The sequence below is a fragment of the Anser cygnoides genome, chromosome 4 (assembly GCF_040182565.1).
Source record: "Anser cygnoides isolate HZ-2024a breed goose chromosome 4, Taihu_goose_T2T_genome, whole genome shotgun sequence".
Lineage (NCBI taxonomy): Eukaryota > Metazoa > Chordata > Aves > Anseriformes > Anatidae > Anser > Anser cygnoides.
In genome coordinates this window covers 80,230,623-80,253,485 of record NC_089876.1, presented here as the reverse complement: position 1 = coordinate 80,253,485, position 22,863 = coordinate 80,230,623, and the positions used below count along the sequence as shown (strand labels likewise).

The 22,863-nt window shown below is 40.6% G+C and overlaps 2 protein-coding genes across 13 annotated transcripts in view; one reads left to right on the top strand and one right to left on the bottom strand.

Annotated features, from left to right (window-relative positions):
• LOC106048175 (glycerol-3-phosphate acyltransferase 3-like) overlaps nt 1–3,969 on the bottom strand; it is a 35,926-nt gene extending 31,957 nt beyond the window's left edge. For 5 of the 10 annotated variants that reach the window (XM_013200020.3, XM_013200024.3, XM_013200027.3 and 2 more), the window contains exon 1: nt 3,837–3,969. The gene's annotated coding sequence lies outside the window, so the exon portion shown is untranslated. The remainder of the gene's footprint in view (nt 1–3,836) is intronic. The other 5 variants (XM_013200022.3, XM_066996489.1, XM_013200023.3 and 2 more) reach the window with 4 other exon arrangements.
• An 88-nt stretch (nt 3,970–4,057) lies between these two features.
• Nucleotides 4,058–22,863, top strand: part of LOC106038610 (protein transport protein Sec24D) — a 52,897-nt gene continuing 34,091 nt past the window's right edge. The window contains exons 1-8 of one of the 3 annotated variants that reach the window (XM_066996477.1): nt 4,058–4,185; nt 7,229–7,423; nt 9,364–9,490; nt 11,617–11,765; nt 13,813–14,082; nt 15,424–15,545; nt 18,944–19,055; nt 20,415–20,542. In XM_066996477.1, the coding sequence (XP_066852578.1) occupies nt 7,273–7,423; nt 9,364–9,490; nt 11,617–11,765; nt 13,813–14,082; nt 15,424–15,545; nt 18,944–19,055; nt 20,415–20,542 (1,059 nt within the window). In that variant the 5' untranslated portion in view covers nt 4,058–4,185; nt 7,229–7,272. Of the gene's footprint in view, nt 4,186–4,253; nt 4,367–6,505; nt 7,135–7,228; nt 7,424–9,363; nt 9,491–11,616; nt 11,766–13,812; nt 14,083–15,423; nt 15,546–18,943; nt 19,056–20,414; nt 20,543–22,863 lie in introns of those variants that run through there. The other 2 variants (XM_048066289.2, XM_048066288.2) reach the window with 2 other exon arrangements.

Below are 22,863 nucleotides of genomic sequence, written 5' to 3'. Positions count from 1 at the left end.
GTTTTGGGTACTCTGGCCAGCTGCTTCTCTAGTGTCTGATATTGAAAAAAAAGGGTAAGGAATTATTTCTTCCTTTACTGTGGCCCCATGGAATAGGACTAATGGACAGTGGATAGTCACTGTAGGAAGTACCTAACTAACACCAGTTATTTAGGAGAAAATTATGAAGCAATGAATGTATGCCCAGGATTTTAACATTACTGAATTATTTTCCCTGTATAACACCAGCTAGATCAATGTAATCTTCTAAAAACCCTTTGCTGTCTGTGTTTTTATTTTATATAGGGCAGTGTTTAAACGGTGTACTCCAATAATATTTTCTAACTGCCACTGAGATTATTTAACAAAGAGATCAGTATTCACTTCTGTTGTAACCCTATATATGTTTTTACTGTGCTTAGTTTTTTATATTAGAAATGCAACTGAGTCACAACACTGATCTGTTTCTTCTTTCAGTAGGGTGCTGTTTCCTGAAATGTTACATCTTTCCTTTTTCTCACATTTTTTTTTTCTGACCACATCATCACATTTTTTTTTTCCTTCCAGGAAAAAAAAAAGTCCCTTCCATATTTGATTGCTTTTTTAAAGTTTTCTTTTGTTTTAAACAAAAATGCAACCTTTGTGAGTATGCATTTTCATTTTGCTTGTGAAGTGCTTTACAGCAAACCATAAATTGTTCTCCATAGATCTTAACTATACAGAAGACAAAACATCAGAGAAGATTTTTGTGAGTATATGTAAGCAACACAGGAAAAAGAAAGGCAACTTTATATGTAAAAGACCTTTTTGATGTTATCAAAACCAAACCTGTTGTTATGTATTCAGGACATACAAATGAAATTAAGTGGAGAAAAAAACAGTATCAAAAACAATAAAAAGTCTTCTAGTATGTAGAACCTTTGGAGTTTTATTCCTTGTGATGGAAGTCTTTTCTTTAAAGAACATATCCAATATTGTCTACATCTTCCCTTACAGAATAGTTTAGAATATATTTGATAGATAATATTTCACATAGCACTGAACTGCAGTGCTATGTGCTATTAACATATAGCTGTCTTGTCACAGCTATATGTTAACACATTCAATGTTAACTGTTGCAAAAGTTGTGGTATAGCTATCACCAGGAGAGAGAACATGTCCGTATCTCATGCATCACAGTGCTGTTCTCATTCTTCCTGGCAGCTTGTGCTAAGGGTGTATTTTAAAGATGTTCTCTAAATGAAAAGGTTAGGTAAGGATTTAGTTTTCCCTGAAACATGCATTGTCTTAATGCAGTGTGCTATGACATAAAGATATGGAGTTCTGCACAGTTTGTCTGTGAGGGGCTTCTGTAGGCCGCTGGTAGTTATTTCAGAGAACAGATCAATCCCAAATAATTATTAATCCTAAATAATCCTCCTGTGAAGAAAGGCTGAGAGAGCTGGGGCTGTTCAGCCTAAAGAAGAGAAGGCTCCAGTGTGACCTTATGGCAACTTTTCAGTACTTAAAGGGGGTTTATAAAAAAGATGGAGAGCAACTTTTTGCTCAGTCAGATAATGACAGGACAAGGGGGAATAGTTTTAAACTAAAAGAGAGAAGATTTAGATTAGATGTTAGGAGGAAATTCTTCACTTGCAGGGTGCTGAGGCACTGGCACAGGTTGCCCAGAGAAGCTGTGGATGCCCCAACCCTGGAGGTGTTCAAGGCCAGGCTGGACGAGGCCTTGGGCAACCTGATCTAGTGGGTGGTGTCCCTGCCTACGGCAGGGGGGGTTGGAACTAGATGGTCTTTGAGGTCCCTTCCAACCTGAGCTGTTCTATGGTTCTATGAATTAAAGTCATTAATCCACTTCCCCCTCCCCACCCCACAAAAAAAAAAAAAAGGGTCTCTGAAAGATTTGAGTTACTCTTCTTTGGGTTCTGAGTTAGTTTGTTTGGGTTCTGTAACCGGTATCTCCCAAGGTGATGGAAGACTATTTGTTTTCTTTGTTTCAGAACTAATAAAAAAATCTGAAAACTTCAAATTGGAGATTTTGGTGGCAGAGGATTTGCTATTTTTTTATTTGGGATGAAGAAAAGCATCTAGATTTAGACAAATTCCTCTACTGACTTCACCAATACTAACTCCAAATTAGGTCTTAAGTAAATCATGTTAGTTCTTGGTAGCATTGTATAGGTACAACTTTAGGATTAAATGACTTTTTAACCTACAAGATCTTCATTACTGATGATGATAGAGAAGAAATCAGTCTGACTCATAGATTTTATGGTAAAGTTTAACTTAAACAATTTAACTGAAATGAAGTGACAACAGCTTAGTGAATGTCATTTTTATGAAATTATTTTCCAGATCAGTAATGCACTTAAATCTTTAATGATGTTTCCACACTTCTGAAATTGAAGACCTTAAATTACTTTTAATGTTTATAGGTGGAAACTGCAGATAAATATTACTTGTAACTTCAAAACATCAGGACCATGACATGCTGGGTACATTTTGTCTCAACATTCCACACTAATGGCAGATGGAAGCCAAGCTGTGGCCTCCGAAAAAGAGGTGTTTTGATCCATTTCCAGAACTGGCCTGAAATGGGGGAAGAACTGGCAATGGCATAGCTTCTCTACGCGATCTCTTGCTGATCTCCACTTTCAGCTTCACTAGAGCTGATTTCAGGGAGGAGAAGTCTGATAGTAAGTATTCAGTGGCCAAGTAAGCACAAGGCTTTTCTGTGCTGAATTATCCACAGCTGCTTACTGTTAATAGCTGCAAGCTAGACACAACAGAGCTGGTGGGACAAGTGACTTGCACGTCTCCACAGCAAAATAGGGGATGTCCAAACTTAGCGTCATTATTTTCCTCTCAGTGGCATGGTACTTCAAAACAATTCTGTGTAGCTGAAGGTAATTGTATGCGTCCATATAAACAGCAAAAGAGTGAGGGACAACGGGTGAAATGGCAGCGCGGCAATGATGAAAGGCATTGCTTTGCATCTTGCTTATGAAATAGTCGCTGATACTCCACAGCCAAAACCACACGCAGTTTAACTGATGCTTGTCACCTCCTGGACTAAGTTTTCCCTTCTGGTTAGACAAGAGTGAGAGATTGGAAAAATTTGAGCAGAATATCCAACAGCATTAATTCCAATAACATCTAGAAAATCAGCTTATGTTATTCAGTGGTGAGTCCGGCCCTGGAGAGCAAGCGCAAAGCCTCATCGAGGCTCGTTCTTGCCTCCTTGTGTTGCCTACAGAGGCTTCTTCCAAATCTGTCATGTAAAGGATGCCCCTCCGTTTTTGGCATCTATTTCAAAGGCATTGTTATTTTTTCAGAATTATTTTGTATAGTAACGAATGTTTTTGGCAACCTTGTCTGACAATCTTGTCTTACTACTGAGATTTAGCTCCATGTAAAGCAATTCAGCCCCAAAACCTACTTGCAAAAGCCTTAATGGGGTCATAGAACAGACACTCAAAGGATGAGGCCTATGAAGCCTGAACTCCACATACACTTGAATTCTGAAGTTGTCTTTAATTGAATGACTTTTTGTTTTTCTTTTGCTAATTGTCTTTTTTTGTTTGTTTTGTTTTTAAACCTCAACACCACGAAGATTGCTCGTTTTTTGACTGGAAAGAACAGACAAACTTCATCAGTACATCTTCCTCGTCTCGTTACTCCTGTGTTTCTACTTTGTTAATTAGAAAACCATTGATTCTGTGCTGTAACCAAGGCGGTGTTTTTAACTGTGCTCGGACAGTAACTCAAACCAGAGCAGGCGAGCAGGTAAGGCACCTGGGTCGTGCTTCACTCTGTATATTCAGGAGGGGTAATTTTGCGTCTGTAAATACACGCATACTTACTGCCGCAGATGGACGTTTTAGAGGCACGCGTGAGGAAAAGTGCTTGCGTTCTTAGTGCTTGTCCGTGTTTAAGGAGGAGTTGTGTCCCCGCACAGAAGGGCCAAGCCGCATCAGAGCCCCAGCCCCCCGCCGCGCGCCCCTCAGCGCTCCCCCACCCGCCCCCAACCGTCCCCTGCCAGCCGCTGCGGGCCGGGCCCCGCTGCGCGCACTGCGCAGGCGCAGCCGGCGGCTCCGGGTGCGCTCCCAGCGGCGGAGGGGGGGGGCGGCGGCGCGCGCGCGCGGGTTCGGACGTGGCACTCGGCTGAGCGGCGGCGCGCGAGGGCGCGCGGGGGCTGAGCGAGGCAGCCAGGTAACGGCCCTAACGGCCCTAACGGCCCTAACGGCCGCGCGCGGGGGGGGGCGGGGGGGGCTGCGGAGAGTCCTCGCACAGGTACCGGGGCCGGAGGGGGGCGGCGGCGACGCGCAGGTGCCGGGCGGGTCCCGAGCGGGGCTCGGGGAACTTAAGCCGGTGCTTTCCGAGCTTCCCCCAGGTGTGCGCTATAAAAATAAAGGTGCGGGGGGGGGGGTGCGGCGCGGCCGTGTGCTGTCCTGCGTGTCTGTGGAGGTACGCGTGGCAGGCGCTGTTTGCCAGGCAGAGGTTGCAGTATGCCCTGGGGAGGGATAGCACCGCTTCCTAGGTGTACATCGCCACGGTGCCCCTGCAGAAATGCAGAGCTAATGGCTCTCTTTCGGGTAGCGGAGAGCATGGCCTTTTATTTTTAACTCTGTTGTCCTGCCTCTGTGTGCACACGAGGGGGTTTTACAGTTTCACAGAGGTATCAGGGAAGCGGAGTGCGGTGTAGGTACAGCAGTCCTCTGAGGAATGCTGCCAACCTGTGCTGGGGTACCGGTAAGTTGTGGAGAGGTGTTTGTGGCAGTGGTGTTCTTCAGCCTATGGGGTGTGAGGTCACCTGGTGTTAAATGAGGAAAACAAAAATCTTATTTTGTCCTTTCGTGTAATGACATTGTAGTAAACAAACCTGGGGAAAGCCCTCAGTTTAGTTGATCCTCTGATCTTTCTCATGCCGTTTCCGGAATGAATCCATATGTCTCTTGTCAGAACCTGATCACTAAAATCTTAAGGGATCTGTGTCTGTTGGTACCTTGGATGTTGTCTCCAAACCAGTTTCATTGTGTGTTTCTGTATGTGTGTATCTGAGAAGGGATTAAACATTCTCAGTGTTAAATAGCATCTGGAAATGTGTTGGATAAGCTTGTGTTGCCCTCCCTGTGTGTGGTTCAGAGTTCCTGTCTCTCTCCAGCACAACCCCTGCGTGTTTATAGCGCCTGTGGGAAGTTCGACGTGGCAAGATTTTGTGTGGCTGCGTGTGAGGAAGCTGTAGGGGAAGTCGCTTCCTGTGGACGCTGTCACAGTTAAAGGTGTCGGCTGCTGCAGCTGCCTCAAAGTGCAAATCTCTTCCTTTTTATACGTTTAAAGTATTTATACGTTTATATCAGTGTGTAGGTAATTTGGTGCTGACTTACTGTTTTGGAGTAAAAAACTCACACTGTCATGTCTCTTCTGATGGCGGCAGGGGAGAGAAGAAAGTGTGGCTGGCAGCAGGAAGACCCTCTGTGTAAATATTTTTCCCCTTTTCCTGTGCTTATCTTCTTAACTAAGAAATGGGAGACAAACCCCTAAGCTTGCCCACCCAAAGCAGTTTAATGCTTCAGTCAAGAAATCTTATGCCTCTCTGAGGAGTGTGGCTTCGTGCCACGAGCAGTGTGTGAGGAGGGCCGGGCCCTGCACCCAGCTCCAAGTGGCTTCTTGTCTGACATGGCAGATCAGTAAAACTCTTTTTTTCAGAAATGTATGTTTAATAAGAGAAGCCAAGAGGTGGGTTTTGTGATGAGTGTAGCTTTTCTCTACTGACGCGTCAGTGCAGCATGAATTTGTCTATTTCGTGGTTTTGTAGGTGTGTCTGATTTAGATGGTGCCTTCATGCACGCTTCTGGTTCGCAATTCCTGATCCAGTCTGCATACTCAAAGATCACCTCATGCTGCAATCCAAGGAATGTGAAATATAGGTGGCTGGCAAAGCTATTGCAAAGGAACATTTAGCATATGAAATGCTGGTTTAGGTAATGGATCTCTAGTTCTTTGGGGATGCCCTAGTTGGGGCTTCACAGAAGCACTAAATGCTCGCTCAGATCCTCATCATTTCTCAAAACGCTTTTAATTTAGGTTTAAAGAAAGTTAGTGGTATTCTATTTTTGTTGAATTCAACATGCAATCAAAAGTGAAGAGTCTTACAAAAGTGAAAGTTGGCAATCAAGGCTGCAGAGTGTACAACGTCAGTAACTTTTCAGATCCCTTGGTGGAAAGTGCTCTGTATTTGCAGGCTGGTCATGTAAAATACAGTCATCTGATTTAGTAGTGTAGCATTCATCAGATTTTTCTGGTTCCTGAAAGTTTCCTAGAAGTATGTTGTGGGAAAAATCACTGCAGGAAAGAGAGAAAATGTCTTGTGAATGTCCTCACCGTCAGAAAACTTCTTTTGATTGTTTTTAATCAAATTCTGGCGTTTTATTGTTGTTCTTTTTTTCTTTTTTTTTTCTTTCTCTGAAAACGACAGAATCAAGATGTGAAAGCTTAGGTAAAAGATGCCTTGGTAACAGTTTGGCCTCAACAGTACCATACGCTGTCCATACTGCCCTCAGAAAACAGCCTCTCACTTGTGGAATGCCTTGTGCTCCATTTCATCACAGTACAGAGTCCTTTAGTAAAAGAGCCTGCTCAGGTCTGGGCCAGTAATGTGGAAGACAGCTGGAAATAGGATCTCTGTCCATCCTGTAATTTATTCACAGTTTGACCAGCATTGAAAGCAAGCTTTTACTCACTTGCTGGGAGTAGGGATGATGTAGAAGATTTGATGAAGAGCTAGTACTCTGTTCCATACCCCATCTAAAACAAGTCTGCTAGCATTGGAGAAAGATTTGCTAGGAGTTCTGTTCTCTAGTCACTCTGCTTTTCCTGATTTTTCCAAGTACGTGGTATCTGGTGTGTGAGACTCACTGTCTATTTTGCAAGTGTAGCAGAAGTCTAGTTTTTCCCTGTGAAGAGAACAATTTGAGATGTTTTCTTCCACCTATACATCCTTCAGTTACAGTTTTTCTCTTGCCTTGGAGAAGTGAATCCTGTTCAGATAAATTCATTGAATTGTTTGAATTCACGCAGTGATAAGGAAAGCAACCAACCAGTTGCAGTCAAACAAAAGCATCATTTTCCCCTGACCTCCAAATCCATTTTTGCTCCCAGGTTTGTCTTAGGTCTTTTTGGAAGCGTAATTTCTAAACTTTTAAAATGTCCAAAGAGTGAAGAGTAGTAGCAGGTATCACTTTCTCTTTTGCAGATCGTTAAGAAGGACCCCATACTTGGAGTAAGAATATTGCCATCATGAGTCAACAAGGTTATGTTGCAGCTCCTCCATATTCCCAATCCCAGCCAAGAACGGGAGGCTTTTCTACAAGTTTTGGACCACCTAATTCTTCACTTCATTATGGGCATTATGGCGATCCCAACTCCTCGTACGCAGCGCCTCAACCAGGTATGAAATTGACTTAAAATATGTTTTCAATCTGCTTTTTTTGTGATTTGTTTTGTATCTCTTCTGGTGTTTTGCATCTCTTCATTGTACTTGTGTCAACACACGGTGCTCAGCTTTACACTGCTGATGCACTAGGATCCTGCCCCAGTTTTGCTTGCATTACTGTTTGTGCTCAGGTGTTGATGTAAGATGCCTGGTAGTGGGATTCCGACCTCTGTCTGAATTCCATTGTCGGGGAAGCAGTAGACACCAGTGCTCAATGCTGTGCTGTGATTAACGTAATACAGGTGTTTGTTAATACAGACAACAACAACAAAATTCTGGGAATAAAGAAATATTTCTCAGCTCCTATGTGTTAATGGCAAGCAGGCTCTCAGAAATGGGTTGTATTCTTTGCCATAGGACCTGTGTCCAACTAGGTTCCTGAGCACAAATGTGTCTATAAATACAGGTTGATGTTTTACTACTTAAGCTTGCTTGCTGGGTGACGTGTTTGGATAACGCTCGGTAAGTGGAGCCCATCTGCTTTCTGACCACTTAGGAGGCGGTTATTTTCCATGAGGAGAGGGAACTTGGGTAGCTTTTACATGCAGATGGCTTGTTTGCTGTTTACAAATGAAATCATGCTACAGATAATGTAATTTGATGTCCAAAAGATAAACCTGATTGTTACTGTCTCTCCTTTCCGTTTCATTCATTTTAACTTGGTATGTGGCTTCAGATTTTTCAAGAAGTATAATAAGTGAGAATATAGTGGCTGAGTTCTTAAAAAAAAAAAAAAAAAAAAATCAACAAAAGAAATTTGAGAGCATAGAACTGAAGCCCATTTTGCTGTAAGTCATACTGGTCTAATTTCAGTGAACTCTAGGCATACTAAACTTGTGAATTGGGACTGTGGGAAATATCCCAAAAGTAAGATTCCCTCTTCCTTCATTAAGTCTATTAACACACCTAGGCAAAATAGGGAGGAAAGAGAGGGATCATCTCAGTATGACTTCACAGAGGAAAATGACAGTTAAAATAGTAAAGATGTCTGAATTATTTTTTAATACCAGTCAGATTATGGTAATTTACATTAAACTCAGTATTTGTGATTGGGTAGGGTAATAACAGAACCAAATACCCAACTGCTTGCTTGTTTGTTTGTTTTATATATAAAATGTTCTTTGTAAAGACAGCAGGAGTTGTGTAGTTGTGTTACTTTAACCCAATGCTAAATGTAGTCAGAATTACTTCTGGTAATTGGCTTATTAGAATGCTAGGAAAAAATACCAGTTTAGGTGCCAAACAAATTTTTGATGTTAGAGTAATTTAAATGAAAATAATTCAAGAAATAAAGACTGAAAAACTGTTTATTCAACAGTGGTTCTTACATAAATTATAATCCCTTCATGGTTGATGTTCTAGATCTGAATTAACCCTTCTTAGCATAGATTTACTGGGCCTACATATGGAAGCAGCATTGGTGGGGGTTTTTGTGGCTTTTTTTTAAGATTGTTCCAAATTTTCTTTCTGATGAGGTCTCTGAAAGCAAAGGAATCTCATGCTTCTCCCTGCAAAAGTAACCAGATGATAGGGAACTTCCAGTATCCCAAATTGGACTGGAGGGTCTGTTTCTCCATTCTTGATTCTTTCTTACTGTCCCTCTTGGGTTCTTTTGTTGGAAAGTTAACAACTACTGGTTGGCTCCTTTGTTGCTGTCTTTTTCATATATGCTTCTGTAGCTTACCAAGAATACCCCCTTTCTTACAGAGTTGAGGCTGAGGTTAGAAGGGACCTTTGGGGGTCATCTCCCCCCCCCCCCCCCCCCCACTCAGGTAGGGCCATCTGGAGCTGCTATTTCTTATTTTTAGAGCAGGGCTGTACACTTATAATTTTTTATGATCTTGTGCTTTTTTTTTTTTAAGGATTCTTACATGAAAGTACTTCTTGTTTGGCAGGTATGTTAAAATCAACTGTGCCTCTTGGATCTTCAGCTCCTGTTGGGCCTCCACCACCTGGTACACATCAGTTGAGCCAGACCAACTTCCAGAATGGGCCCAGTGCAGTGGGACAGCCAACGCACAGGTGACTTTCAAGAATTAATACATGAGATCTAAGTTATTTGACCTATCTTTCCTCTCTTTGGCTGTTTCACTGGCATTTAAGTATGGCATCCCTTTTATCTTCAGCAGTTCTGACTTACTCCGGTTCTGAACTGCATCTTCTAGTTCAGTTCTCTGTGATGTTAAGCTGCTAGATCATACAGTATAATCTCATTAATTAAATTTTTAGAACAAGTCAGGTCTTTATTGTGAGTTGTTTTATTTTTAACTATTTTTATATATTTATAAATTATATATAAAATATATTTATGTATTTATATACTATTTTATATATTATTTTTAACTATTATTTCTGCTTGAACCTTAGACTCATTGCTTAAAAGCAGCAGTAAGGTGCTTATATATATATATATATATACACATATATATATATGTTATATATGTAACTTATATATAAGTTGTTTTCTGATATCTTAGTTCTCCTTTGCTGTGAGGTAGGTACCAAGAAGTTGTTATTTAAAAATTAATTGTTGCTGGTGAGTTTTGACTAGAAGCTGGTACATGTTGGTATAGCTGTAGGTTTTTTTCCCCTCTCTTGTCTTTGCTTCGTTGCTGTGGGATCACAGCCAAGGATCTGTAGGGTACTTTAAAGACATTTTATAATGCAGGTTTGATATAATTTTTCAGATGGATGACTGCTGCTGTTTTGCTCAGTCAGTTAGTCTGAGATTAGTTATGAAGAATATAAGTGTTGTTTTCCTGCCTCCAGAACTTACAGGAAGAAGTGAAGGAGATGGGAGCAGGGAAGGGAGAGAACTAGGGACAGGTTGAAGCTGTGAATATGAATCTTGGAAAATTATGGTATGAGGGGATGAAAGGATAGGATAGACAAGCTTGATTGCACAGTGGTTGTATTGCAGGCTGGGTTGTAAGTGGGTAAATGCACTTAACTCTTAATTAATTCTGTCAATTGTTAATTATGAGTGACAAAATCAGAGTTTGTGTACCTATAGCTATTTTAGCTTTAGTGACCTTAATTTCATGTAACAGCATTCTTGTTTCAGTTGATTGAAGCCTTACTCTGCCTCTGTGCTTGTTTGGTTGTGGTGAAGTTATTTGTGTTCAAGTAAAGCCATGCGTATGTTTTATGAGGCATCAGAATAGGAAAGCCTGTTGTCTGTGTGTTACAACTGTGTAAAGAGGACCCACAGAGACTGGTCATCTGTTGAGGGGGGGAAAAAAAAGGTGTACAAATGGACGGGAGAAGCAGCGGTTGTCCTGAAGACCTGAAAACAAGGAAAATGAAAGTGACATGACCGGCCCAGCAAAATACTGATTCTCTTCCCTAAGTTTTGGTCACTGTCCTGACAGCTACACAGCTATTGTTTTTACCTGATCTTGTTTTATTCCCAAACTGCTGAGAGCTGCTATCCTAGGAAAGGAAATCTCCATATCAAAATTTCAAGGAAAGTGAATTCTTCTTCTCTTGATGTACCTAGGACTGTCCTCAGTTTTAAAAACGGTTGTGGATAAAACAATGTAGATATCTAGGAGATAGCCTGAGATCCCATTTGATCAGCATGAAATAGTGCCACGTGTTACCTCTTCCTTTTATTCAGTTCTTTCTCTTGCCTTTATGCTTTGCTGTGTCTAGTAACCATGCAGCAGTTTTTCCCCACCTTCATCCTCATCTTCCAGCTATAACTGAGAACTCCTTAACAGTTTCTCTGTCCATTGCCCTCTCTTTGCAGATATTCTCTGAATACCTTTCATTCATTCCTGATAGGGGAGCTTACTTCATAAGCACGGAGAGGGGATGGAGGGATGTGCTAAATTCAGAAGCTTCAGTTTCTTTATCTTCAAGCTTTCATATAGTTACTAACTCTGCCTCTTCTCCATAGAATACTCAAGCTTCTTTGTTTCTATTAAGTATACAAACAAACATGTTTGAAAAAATGCATTCTCTTTGTGCTTCGTGACTATTTTAACAAAAATATACTTCTTCTGAGCAGAACATGAGAGTTCTCTGGAAGGTTTGGTCAGCCTAATTAATTGTTTCAGCACCACCCTTGAGAAGGTACTGGACCTTCTGGGATTATGACTGGTTGATGTAGTTCCTTGCATAACCGCACTCATTTTTCCCTTCAGGTTTCAAGGCCCTCCACCTCCAAACAATACAGGACCTTCCTATCCTCCCTACAGTCATCAGTCACAGCCAGCCTACCCAAATACTGCATCTACTTCATCTACAACACAACTTGCTAACCAGCTCAACAGCATGCAGATAAATAGCTATGGTAATCATTTTTATCCGATTTGTCTGTTTGACTTTTTCCTGAGTTAATGCTATTAAGACAATAATTAGAAACTTACTGAACTTGCATATAAGCAGATAATAAATTCTTGCCCTCTATCATTTGCTCAAATTCTTACATTTTTATTCTCATCCAGTTTTTTACATCAGTGTTCTTGAGTTAGTTCTGAATCAAAATTTGTTGAGCCTTCCATACGTGTTGGTTACCTTATCTGTCATTTCTCATTATTTGTTCATGCTGGCAGTGACGGCCAAGACATGATCAATAATATACAGACATTGTTTTGTTTTTCTCAGCTTTTTATAGTTTCTCTCTTTATCTTATTCTTTTTTGCCCAAAACTTATAGTTTAGTTTTTCATTTAAATTCTGTTTGCATTTAATTTGCGGTTAAAACTAAAACATGAGGCAAAGATGTGATCATGTGATTCTTCCACATAAATTGCTTCCCATCAGTAATTTTCTGTCTTGCTATATCTGCTTTTTTCTGAGTATTTCCTGGTCAAATTTACCATTTGACTGGAAAGCAGTGGAATTTAGTTAGCATCTTGTTTCTCTGTGGCCAGGGCATTTATGAGGATGTTTGCTAAACTAAGATCACTTTAGTGGCTGATATCATCGTAAGATATGTGTAAAGATGAACTTTTCAGTTCAGGCTGTACTGATGTTGTATCATTGTTCCTTGTCTGACTTGACAGGTTACGAACTTGAGATTAATGAAAGTTGTATAACTGCCAGGGGTCTGACCCTCCATTTGCACAATGGCTTGTGAAAACTTACTTCTTTACCTTAGAAAACGTAATTTTGACTTGAATTCAGCCTTGGTGTACTGAACTGCAAGTGCACAATTAAGTCAGATAGTTCTATACAGGATGAAGTGTGGCCCAGCACCTCTACAGCAGCACTTCATATTCAGCAATTTCAGCACTTCATATGCAGCAACTCATATTATTTAGAGCAAAAAGTATTGTTTTTCTTCCTGCCTTTGTTATATTGCCTCCAGCAACAATTAGATAACGTTCTCGCTTATCTTGTTACATGCGGGAATGTTGAGATACCATGTCTTCAGTGGTCTGAAGGGTGTCTTTATAGTTATGCCCCTGTGTTGGGTTTTATTCTTCTGATTTTTGCTTAGAGGTAAGGCTAAGTTGGTGTAACTTGACTGAGCGCTGAAATTCATGGCTTGTTATGCTGCTGGAGCAATGTTTGTGTGTACCAATAGAGAACCTGAGCATGATTTGCATGTGACACTTTTTTCGGTTCACAAGTCTGACAGAAGATACGTTTTAATATTTATTTATTAACATTAGTCCTTTTGCTCCAAACCTAATTTGCTATTTTTTTTAGCATTCTTGAAAATTAATTTTCCATAGGTCTTTTGGGGGATGTTTGACTAAAAATGCAGGTTTTGTAAAGTAAAGAGCATTTACAGATTTTAAGTCTCAAAAAGAAAACCACTTGCAGGGTCCTCTTAATTCTAATTGGAATCTGGATTTTACAAGCAACAAACTATTCCTCACCAGTGTGTGCAAAATAATTTCCACGTTTCATCTTTTAACATCAAAACCAGAAGATGGTTGTAAAACAGATTGAGTGGGTTTAACTTCCGTTTAGTTTGTCATGGTGAAATGGGAAGATCAAACTAACAACAAAAAAAAAAAGCTACATAAGAGAAATTGATTATTAAGCCAAAAGGAATGTTGTTTCACATTAAGAATTTAAATATATCAAAAGCCAGTAGTGATTTATATGTATTCTAGTCAAGAATTGTTGAAGGCTGGCCGCCTCCTCCCTTTCCCCACCCACCCCAGCTGTAGGATTTTATTGAAAATAGAGCTGAAGGAAATAAAATTGAACATCTGAATCAGTTCATACTTAAACCGTGAGGTCTGATTTGTTTTATGAACAGACATTTAGAATCTGCTTAATGAAGCATGTCAGTATGTAACTCAGTATTCCCTGTATGTTACGAATATATGGAGTAAGTAGGTTGTCATTTTTGACTCATTTGATAAATAATTTCTTGCTCAGGTCCTGGTACTACTCCGAGCTCTCTCACATCTTCCGGGCATCCAGCATCTTTTCAGGGTCCACAGGCAACACCTCCGACACAGCAGCAAATGGCTTTGCTACCTGGATCGCAGGTTTCTCCACCAGCAAATAATTTCAGTGGCCTTTGTGCTCAACCTTCGTTGCCTACTATGGCCAGACAAGATGGGATCCCTGGATCTGGCCCCCCGAATCCTAACTTGCAACAGCTTCCAGGACAGCCTCCAGGGCCTGGATATCATCCGCAGCAAGGTAGAGAATGATTTTTGGTATCTAATTGAAAACAAACAAACAAATGTAGTGAGAATCACTGATGGAACTGTGACCTCTCACAGCTGATGTTCTGTTGCCTTGGAAAAATGAAAATTTAATTGCCTTTTTGTAGAATGGAAGTTGTTATTGCCTGTCAGTGCATGCAAGGCAGGATATAATTTTGCTCAAAAGTTCATCGTTCTATTGAGAACTTAACAAGAAAAAGATTTTTTTTTTTTAACAGAAGAGACAGGCAGGGAAGGAGGGGCAGGGATGTTGAGAAATGGATAGATTGCACAGAGCTGGCTCTGAGAAACAGCCATAGACAGGCTGAAAGCATGTGGGTAAAGGCTAAGGACCGGACCCATAAAGGACACCTTGTGGTTGGGGTCTCCTACAGGCCGCCTGATCAAGGGGAGCCTGTTGATGAGGCCTTCCTGCTTCAGCTGCAAGAAGCATCATGCACACAGACACCTGTCCTGATGGGTGGCTGCTTCAACCACCCAGATTTCTGCTGGGAAATTCACACAGCAGGCTGTAAGTGATCCAGGAGACTCCTAGAGTGCACTGAGGATAACTTCCTCGTCCAGGTATTAGGCAACCCAACCTGAGAAGTGTTACTGGGCTGGAGCACTTCTGCTGTGAAGAAAGGCTGAGAGAGCTGGAGCTGTTCAGCCTGGAGAAGGCTCCAGGGAGACCACATTGTAGCCTTTCAGTACTTAAAGGGGGCTTATAAAAAAAGGTGGAGAGCGACTTTATAAAAAGGAAGATAGTGATAGGACAAAGAGGAATGATTTTGAACTAAAAGAGCGAAGATTTAGATTAAAAGGAAATTCTTCACTCCGAAGGTGCTGAGGCACTGGAACAGACTACCCAGAGAATCTGGATGCCCCATCGCTGGAGGTGTCCAAGGCTAGGTTGGATGAGGACCTGGGCACCCTGATCTAGTGGGTGGAGTCCCTGCCTATGGCAGAGGGGTTGGAACTGGGTGGTCTTTAAGGTCCATTCCAACAAAAGCCATTCTGTGAAAGGCCTGGTTTGGGTAGCTGTAATAACCTCTGCCAGCAATCCTACTGTGCTATATAATAGCAAAAACTTTAATTATGCTCAAAAAATATAATTGAAAAGTTTTGGAACTAGACTTGGCACACCTAGTTTTATGCTTACCTTTAGAATACAGACTGCATGAGCTAAAATAACCCATTTCTTGTACTTGCTGAAAACAGAAAGGAAGAAGTTGCATTTAGCAGAAGTAAGAATGATTTGTATGGCAAAAACTGATGTTAAAATTGATAACAGAGCTTAAATACTTTATATCAATGGTCATTTGTAACTGTACAGCAAACTATGGCCCTCAGATGGCAGGATCTCAACCGTCTTATCCTGGTGCCTTTCCTGGAGGTCCAGCACAGCTCTCCAGTCCACAGCAGAAGAAGCTTGATCCTGATTCTATTCCAAGCCCAGTAAGTAATGTGGCACTTATGTTTTATGAAAGTAAATTTCTGCTCCATTTAATGCCATTGCATTTACATGGCTTGGTTTACAGGTTATGTTGCAATTTTTGTATAGTCTTTTAACTACATGGGCTTTTTACTTTGTGTTGTCAGTTTGGAATAACTGAGTACTGCATAGTACTAGGTTTAGAACTGAAGAGGCTTTATAACTTTAGCTGACATGGGACATACCCACAACTCAGAGTACATTAATGGGAATTCTCAACAAGGTACTCATTGTGACAGTAAGGAGTGCTGAGGGATTACTTGCATTCTCTGCAGCTGGTCACCTTTCTTTTCCACTCCAGAAAGATCCAAGGCTTAAACTTAGTAACAGGTAGACACCTAAAGTAGGACTGGTGCAGAGCACAGGTATGTGAACTCTAAAATTGCAAACATGGAAAAGCTGAGAAGACCCATGCTCAAAAGCCACGTCACTGTTTGCAGGAGTTCCTCAGGCAACCAGAACTATTTGCTTGAGCATCTTTCCACCCTTGTAAGGATTTCAGTAGCTCAGGGTATACGTAATGCTTAAGCTTCCTACAGGTTCAGAAGGCTCAGTTGTTGAAGCCTGCCTGAATGTGCACTGGTGGGACAAAGCCTCTTCTTTTTAGAATTGTGTTAGAGGAAAAGTAAAACAAGATATGGATTGTGAATCTTTCTTGAATAAAGTAGTCTAATTATTACCGAAAGGAATTGTCAGATGCAGGCTCTAACTTGTGTTTTTTTATTGGACACAGCTGATCAAAGTAGGGGGGGAAATGTGCTGAGCTCATGGGGAAAGCACACTGATGCACACACTTACACAGGTTTTGGCGATCAGCCAAACGCGTGGAAAGGTCCTTGGAGGGTCAGGATTCTTGAAGCAGGCTATCTTGTAGCTTTGACACAGGACTTTCTACTTAGATGCATTAACCACCACACTGTAAGCTTGTCTGGGGGAAGGAATCTCCCATTTCTCTGCTGAAGCAGTACTACTGTGCAGGAAAGCGTTTGTGTTTTACTGGGAGGGGAGAAAATCACTTGCGTAAAATCCTGATCCTGTTCAGTAGGGTGTAGCTTTACTTCCTTATATTGGGATTTTCCTTTGTTTTATCCAGTGATGGTTTTACTGAAAAACTGAAAATATCTTGGAAAAATGCTTTTTTTTTTTGGTAACCATTTAGAGGTTAATGTGACAACTGCAATTGCCATCATTGTGGTTTTAAGAAAACAAAACAACAACAAAAAAACCACCTGAAGTGAATTTTGGTATAATTAGCAAGTGTAGGTAATAGTGCCCTGAATAGGCTGACCATTCTTAGTGTTTCAGTATGGTGCTTTTATGTAAGAAGTACAAAATCATCTTGTATAATGTAGGGAAAAAAAGGCATCAGGGGAGTGGGAGGTCTGGCACGAAAACATGGACTGATGTCTTGTTTCAATTACACATGTAGAATAAACAGCCCTGACTATGACAATGATGTTAAAATAGGTTAAAAGGTTTGTTTTAGCAGCACAGAGAGGATCAAAATGACATGTTTAAAAGAAACACGATCTGGGTCAATGTCTGCAGAGGACAAAAAGCTAACTCAGAATGAGGAGTAAGTATGATCATGTGTATTTCTCTTGTTATATTTACATTATACAATTACAGTAGTGTTGCCAGATAAATTTACTTCTTATCTGTAGCCATTGTTGATTTATATTTTCTTACATACGTTAGAGGTTGATATATTCTGTGACAACATCTATGAAAACTAGCATCTGTGCTTTGTCAACAATTATTTCCAAGAACAATGATATATTTAGGTCAGTTAACTGCAGAATACCATGGTGCATTGATCCTTTGCAGAGCTAAGTCTTGAAGTGGTTTGCTTCCTTCAGCTAGCAGACCTTTGTAGAACAAAGCCTTTTTCCTTTCTAATCCAAGAGTTACCGATAAGTATACAAGCCAAGCAGGCAGGGAAAAGTAATCAAGCAGAAGATGTAACAAGCTCCGAGGAATGTATTGTATATTTAAATTGCAATAAAAAAAACTTTAAGGAGAATGAAAATGTTATAGGCCGTAGATTAATTCCAGTGTGTTAGGAAATACCTCTTGGACAATGATCAATACACTCCGTGCTGACTAGTTTTGTTTTTCTTCTGTTTGCTTTCCAGCAGAGGCTTCTGAAGTTCCACAGCTATTATTAGAAATTCATGTGCAGTGTAAAGATACAATTGCATGGGATACCAGCAACAGTGGCAAAGGCAGTTTCAAAAAATCCCTGCCTCCTTCCTCTTTCTCACAGCTGTTAGGCTACACCCTAAAATGGATTACTGAAAAGATAACTCCTTTGAGGATGAGAAGGAATAGTGGTATCGTCTCAGTGATCCAGTTTGTGGTGTGGACCAATATACCCATTTATATAACTTCAGTTGTACCCTGAAAAGTATCAAACTTAAGCATGTGGGACTGCAGAAGTGACAGTATAGACAGTGTACACAAAGTGAATTTGTTAAGTAGTAAAGCCAGCTTCATGAGCATTTCATGAAAATAATTCACTAGTCTTCAACCAGAATGCACATGATTAGAGCTGCTTCACCAGAAGTTTTCTGTGATTGCTCTCCTTTACTTTTTTTTTTTTCTAGGAGGTAGTATGACATGGTAGTATGACTCAGGGAATGAAAACACTCAGTTCCAGGGTTGACATACTACCTCATGGCCAGACAGGCTTTTCTTGAGGATTGAAATTACTACCTTCTAAATTGCAGTGCTGAAATATAGCTCAGCTAGGAAGGTGGTATTCTCTGTAGGTTATCATTCACTTTTTAACCATCCTGTGCACAGAGCCTAGTGGGGGGAGGAATTGAGGGCCAACCCCTCCCACTATTGCAATCAGATAAATTACCCACACATTCATTTATGAAGAACAGCATCTGGCACAATTATGGCCATACAAAAGGTGGTATACGTGACATCTGAGTAAGGTGATGCAACCTGTTTGCACTTACGTTTGATCTTGGAGCTTGGAAGGCCAGATTCAGTAACAAGGCTTATTTACACAACCACTCTATTCAGTTTGCTGGCTAGACTCTCCTGAAAATGTCTGACTCCTGCAGTCAACATGCTTTGAACAACTCCCTTGTTAAGTGTATATAGGTCTGGTCAACCCCTATGCGTAGCGTTACCTCTGCAGAGTTCCAACAGGCAACTGTAGCTGTGAGTTACACTGCTCAGCTGTGTCTATATAGTTTTCTAGTTCTTAACTATCCTAGAAGTTTGTATGTGATGGGTTTATGGCACCTCTATATAAGACAATAGTTCTACTTGGTCTAACTCTTTATGGATATAACTGAATGCATGGCCGATCTTTCTCACACTGTTCTCGCTTCTTATTCATCAGATTCAAGTCATTGAAAACGACAAAGCTTCTAGGGGAGGGCAGATCTATGCTACAAACACAAGAGGACAGGTTCCTCCTCTTGTCACTACAGACTGCGTAATCCAAGATCAAGGTAACTGTCCTTGTTACTGCTTTGGGGAAAATGAAGTGAATATATGTATATATGACTAAATTCTCACATTTATCACCTAAAAATGGTGTTTCTTACTCTAAATTGGACATAAAATGGGAAAATTGCTTCTAGGTGTGTGTGGGAGGGGGAGCGGGGGGGAGAACTGAATTCTTAAACTTTTGGTTAATTCCAGTGAAAGCCATGAGATCACCTTGTCCTTACCTTTTCTACCCTTGCTGAAATTTAAAGTAATATGCATAACTGACACAACTTCTCTTAACGTAAATTTTTTCAAGGTTTTCAAGTAAAAGGTCCTCTTCAGATTCTTCTGAAATTTTAAAAGATGGGCACTATAAAAAGCACTGGCTCTATCATTGTTGTGTTTTAAGATAAGAATTTTGGAAAATTGTATTCAAACTATGGGGACATAGTATGGGCCTGTCTAGTTGGCTTAATGTTTTCGTTTGACTAGTGTACCTCCATTTGCTTCAGCCTAGACCCTGTAAGTACCCTATTCTGTGCTCTTGACAGCAGACTTGATACTTTAATATAGATAAAACTGATGGTATCATTTAGTCCAGCATTAATTGATCAGTGCTTGGATGAGCTATACAAAACAGATGAACGCATCAAGATTTTTGGACATTATCTGAGAATGGGATAATGTGGTTGTAATGAACAAAGAAATTCCTCTCAAGAAACTGAGCAGAACTGCAGGCTGATGGTTTAAAACAAAAAAAAAAAAAAAAAAAAGGAACATAAGAAGGCAGTTTCTGAACTGCCTTGGACTTCCAGTGCTCATCTGCCTTGCAGAATGCAGTTTCTCTTTGAGGGAACTGAGCTAAACTGTGCTACAAGAAATGGGGTAGTGATTTCAGCACACTGTATCTTGCAGGATATATGAGCATGGTCATGTTAACACTGGTATCCTACCTTCTGAATTAGAGCTAGCTCATTAGCATGGTCTTGACAGTAAGTATCAGTTTGCTGCATTTTATGTACAGTGTTGACATTCTTACTGGGGTTTTCATCCATATTATTTCCTTTCAACACCTCAGATATGGATATTTTCAAATTAATCTCTATGGAGATTCTCATTGCAAATAATGGTGCTTTTTTTTCTTGATACTTTTAAATCTATTCATTAAACTTGAACAGCAAGGAGAGGTTTGCCTACAGGGGGAGGCAGTGGATTGATACATGAGATGGGCAGAAGCTTCCATGGGAGAACAAAAAGCATGTATTTAACTTAGCATATGCTCTTGTTGTTTTGTTGTTGTTGTTTTTCTGGTTTGTGTTTAGGACAGGCAGATTCCTTTTATCAGTCTTTCACTGTGCATGCTTTGTTGGGTGTTCTAGGCCATGCCAGCCCTCGTTATATCCGATGTACTACCTACTGCTTCCCGTCATCTTCAGATATGGCCAAACAGGCTCACATCCCACTGGCAGCTGTCATCCAGCCTTTTGCTCTTGTTCCGCAGAATGAGGTGAGGACTAACAGAATATTAGTCCCATGTGGTTTTGTCTCCTAAAGGTTAATGACTTCTTCTCTGGTTGGGTGGGCTGGGAAGGTGACTGTGAAGGAGTTAGAGTAGAGAGGTAGCTGCAGAAGGCTGAGTTGCACTTGGGTCATGATGCAACTTCAAGGGATAAATATCTTTGAAAAGGTACAAGAGTGGTAACTATGTAATCTGAACCAGCAAGTTCCTGGTGTTGCCCCAACTATCTACTTTATGCTGTGACTGGCAGCTGCTAGAATTACATAACTATAGGCAAAGACATTAAAAGAGGATAGCCCTGAACAGTATCAACAGAGACTAAATTCATTTTACTACATGAATAGTTACATTCAAAAAATCTCACTTTTCCATTTTGTTCTTTACAAAATAAAGAAGATTAGGGTATTTTCTCTTTGGGCGAGCTGAGTCATAGAAAGCAGACAAATGTAACTACCCATTTTTGGCAGTTATTTGGAGGCACTAACCTAATCATTTTTTTTCTCACACTGCCATCTATGACAGCCCCTCCTATTCCAAGCATAGCCCTAGTTCATGTGCAAAATAATTCTGCAGATTCGCAGTGTCCTATGATCTCAGGATAGTTGTTACATGGGTACACAGCTTCCTGGTATCCCCAATGGGTTGCATCAGTAGCAGGGATACAACCAGTTTGCAAGTGCAGCTTGTAACTGCATCATCTGTAGGGCTGTCCTTTCTTGTCCTTAACTGCCTGCCTTCTTCATTGTGCAGCTTCTAAATTCTGCAATGAAGGTCTGTAGATGGCATTTCCTTTTCACGTGCAATGCTAATTTACTTTCAGAGTATTGTTTGCTGAAAAAAAAAAGTGGGGATCTCATATAAGTTATAATATGTGATTGTGTCTTCAGAAACTCCATCATAAAACACGCACAGAAAAGCCTAATAAAAATTGCACAGACTTTCAGTGTTTGGTTTTGGTAGTCTTTGATTTTCTTTAACTTTGTTTTATTGCTTGTTAATTCTTTGGGATTTTTTTTGTTTTTTGGAAAAATAAGTTGGAAAAAAGCAGATGTTGATCTTTATCTGGATGGATAACTTCCAATCCAACAGACTTCTGTAGTTTGAATTAAGATTTTTACTTTAGCAGGGAAGATAACTACGTAGTTATCTTCTCTGGGGTCCACAGGGAAATAGGGTGTGTTACTTACAGTTCTGCAGATAGCAAGTCTCACCATTTGTCTGCTAGACAGCAATTTTGGGTTTCATTCCAGTTTTTGAGGGGAATGTGTGGACTTGGCTTGCCGCCCCCTGCATTTTCTCCTAGATGAAACTCCTGCTGTTGCTTCCCCACTCCTTCACCTTACCAGACAGCCTTTGCTATTCAGTCCCCTTTACCCCTCTTCTGTGCCCACAGGGTTCTGCTGTCACATTAGCTCCTCATTTGCATGTCTTTCAGTCTGCTTCCAGTCACTTATGCTTCCCATACATGGCTTCTCTGTCTCCTGTACAGTGTTTGGATGAACGATCAAGTTGCTTAAATTGAAATCTCTTCTGCATACGTAAATTAACAGTATGTGCAAACACTTGGCCAAGTTCAGGAGGATTTTTCCACTGTTGGCAAAAAAGAAATGTACGCGGTGACCCCCTGGTTCTGAAGAGTTAGTGCTCTCAAGCTGTTGGAAGGGTCAGCAGAATTCATTAATCTGTAAAGAGCAGTGTTTTTTCCCTAGCTTCTTTATCGGAAGAGGCTAAAAAACTGAAGTCTGAAAAATGTCGCTCAAAATTGGCTGAAGTCCAGTGTGGAAAATTTCAGTCTAAAAAGTTGTAGCTTTGTTAGCATTCATGAAGACACATTATCCACAAAGTGATTATATGAAGGTGCTTTTATTAGGCTCCGGAAGTTAGGGGCATGCCTGCCCAAATCTAACTTCATCCAATTTGTTCACTCACATTCTCTTTTATCTCCTAAAATATTACATATGCATTGTTTTACAACACATCTATGCATATTCATTTCCTAGCTCCGCCTAGCGCCGCTTCGTATGCTAATTATTGTATCAGTCCTTCTGCGCTTGCGTACTACACTCTGGTGGTCGTCGGGATGAAGTAAGATGTCTTCATCAGAGTTGAACTTTTTAACCTTTCCTTCTCACGCATGCTCTCTGAGCCCTTGGTCTCAGTCCAAACCGCAAGGTTGGTTTGATCCAGTTCCCGGGGTCCAAGAGGCCCCAGTTATCTAGATGTCTTGCAAATTGAGCATTCTTTTAGTCCTCCTTACTCCTCAGCATGAATCGGTGCATTCTCTCATGCTATCCTTGCACATATATTTT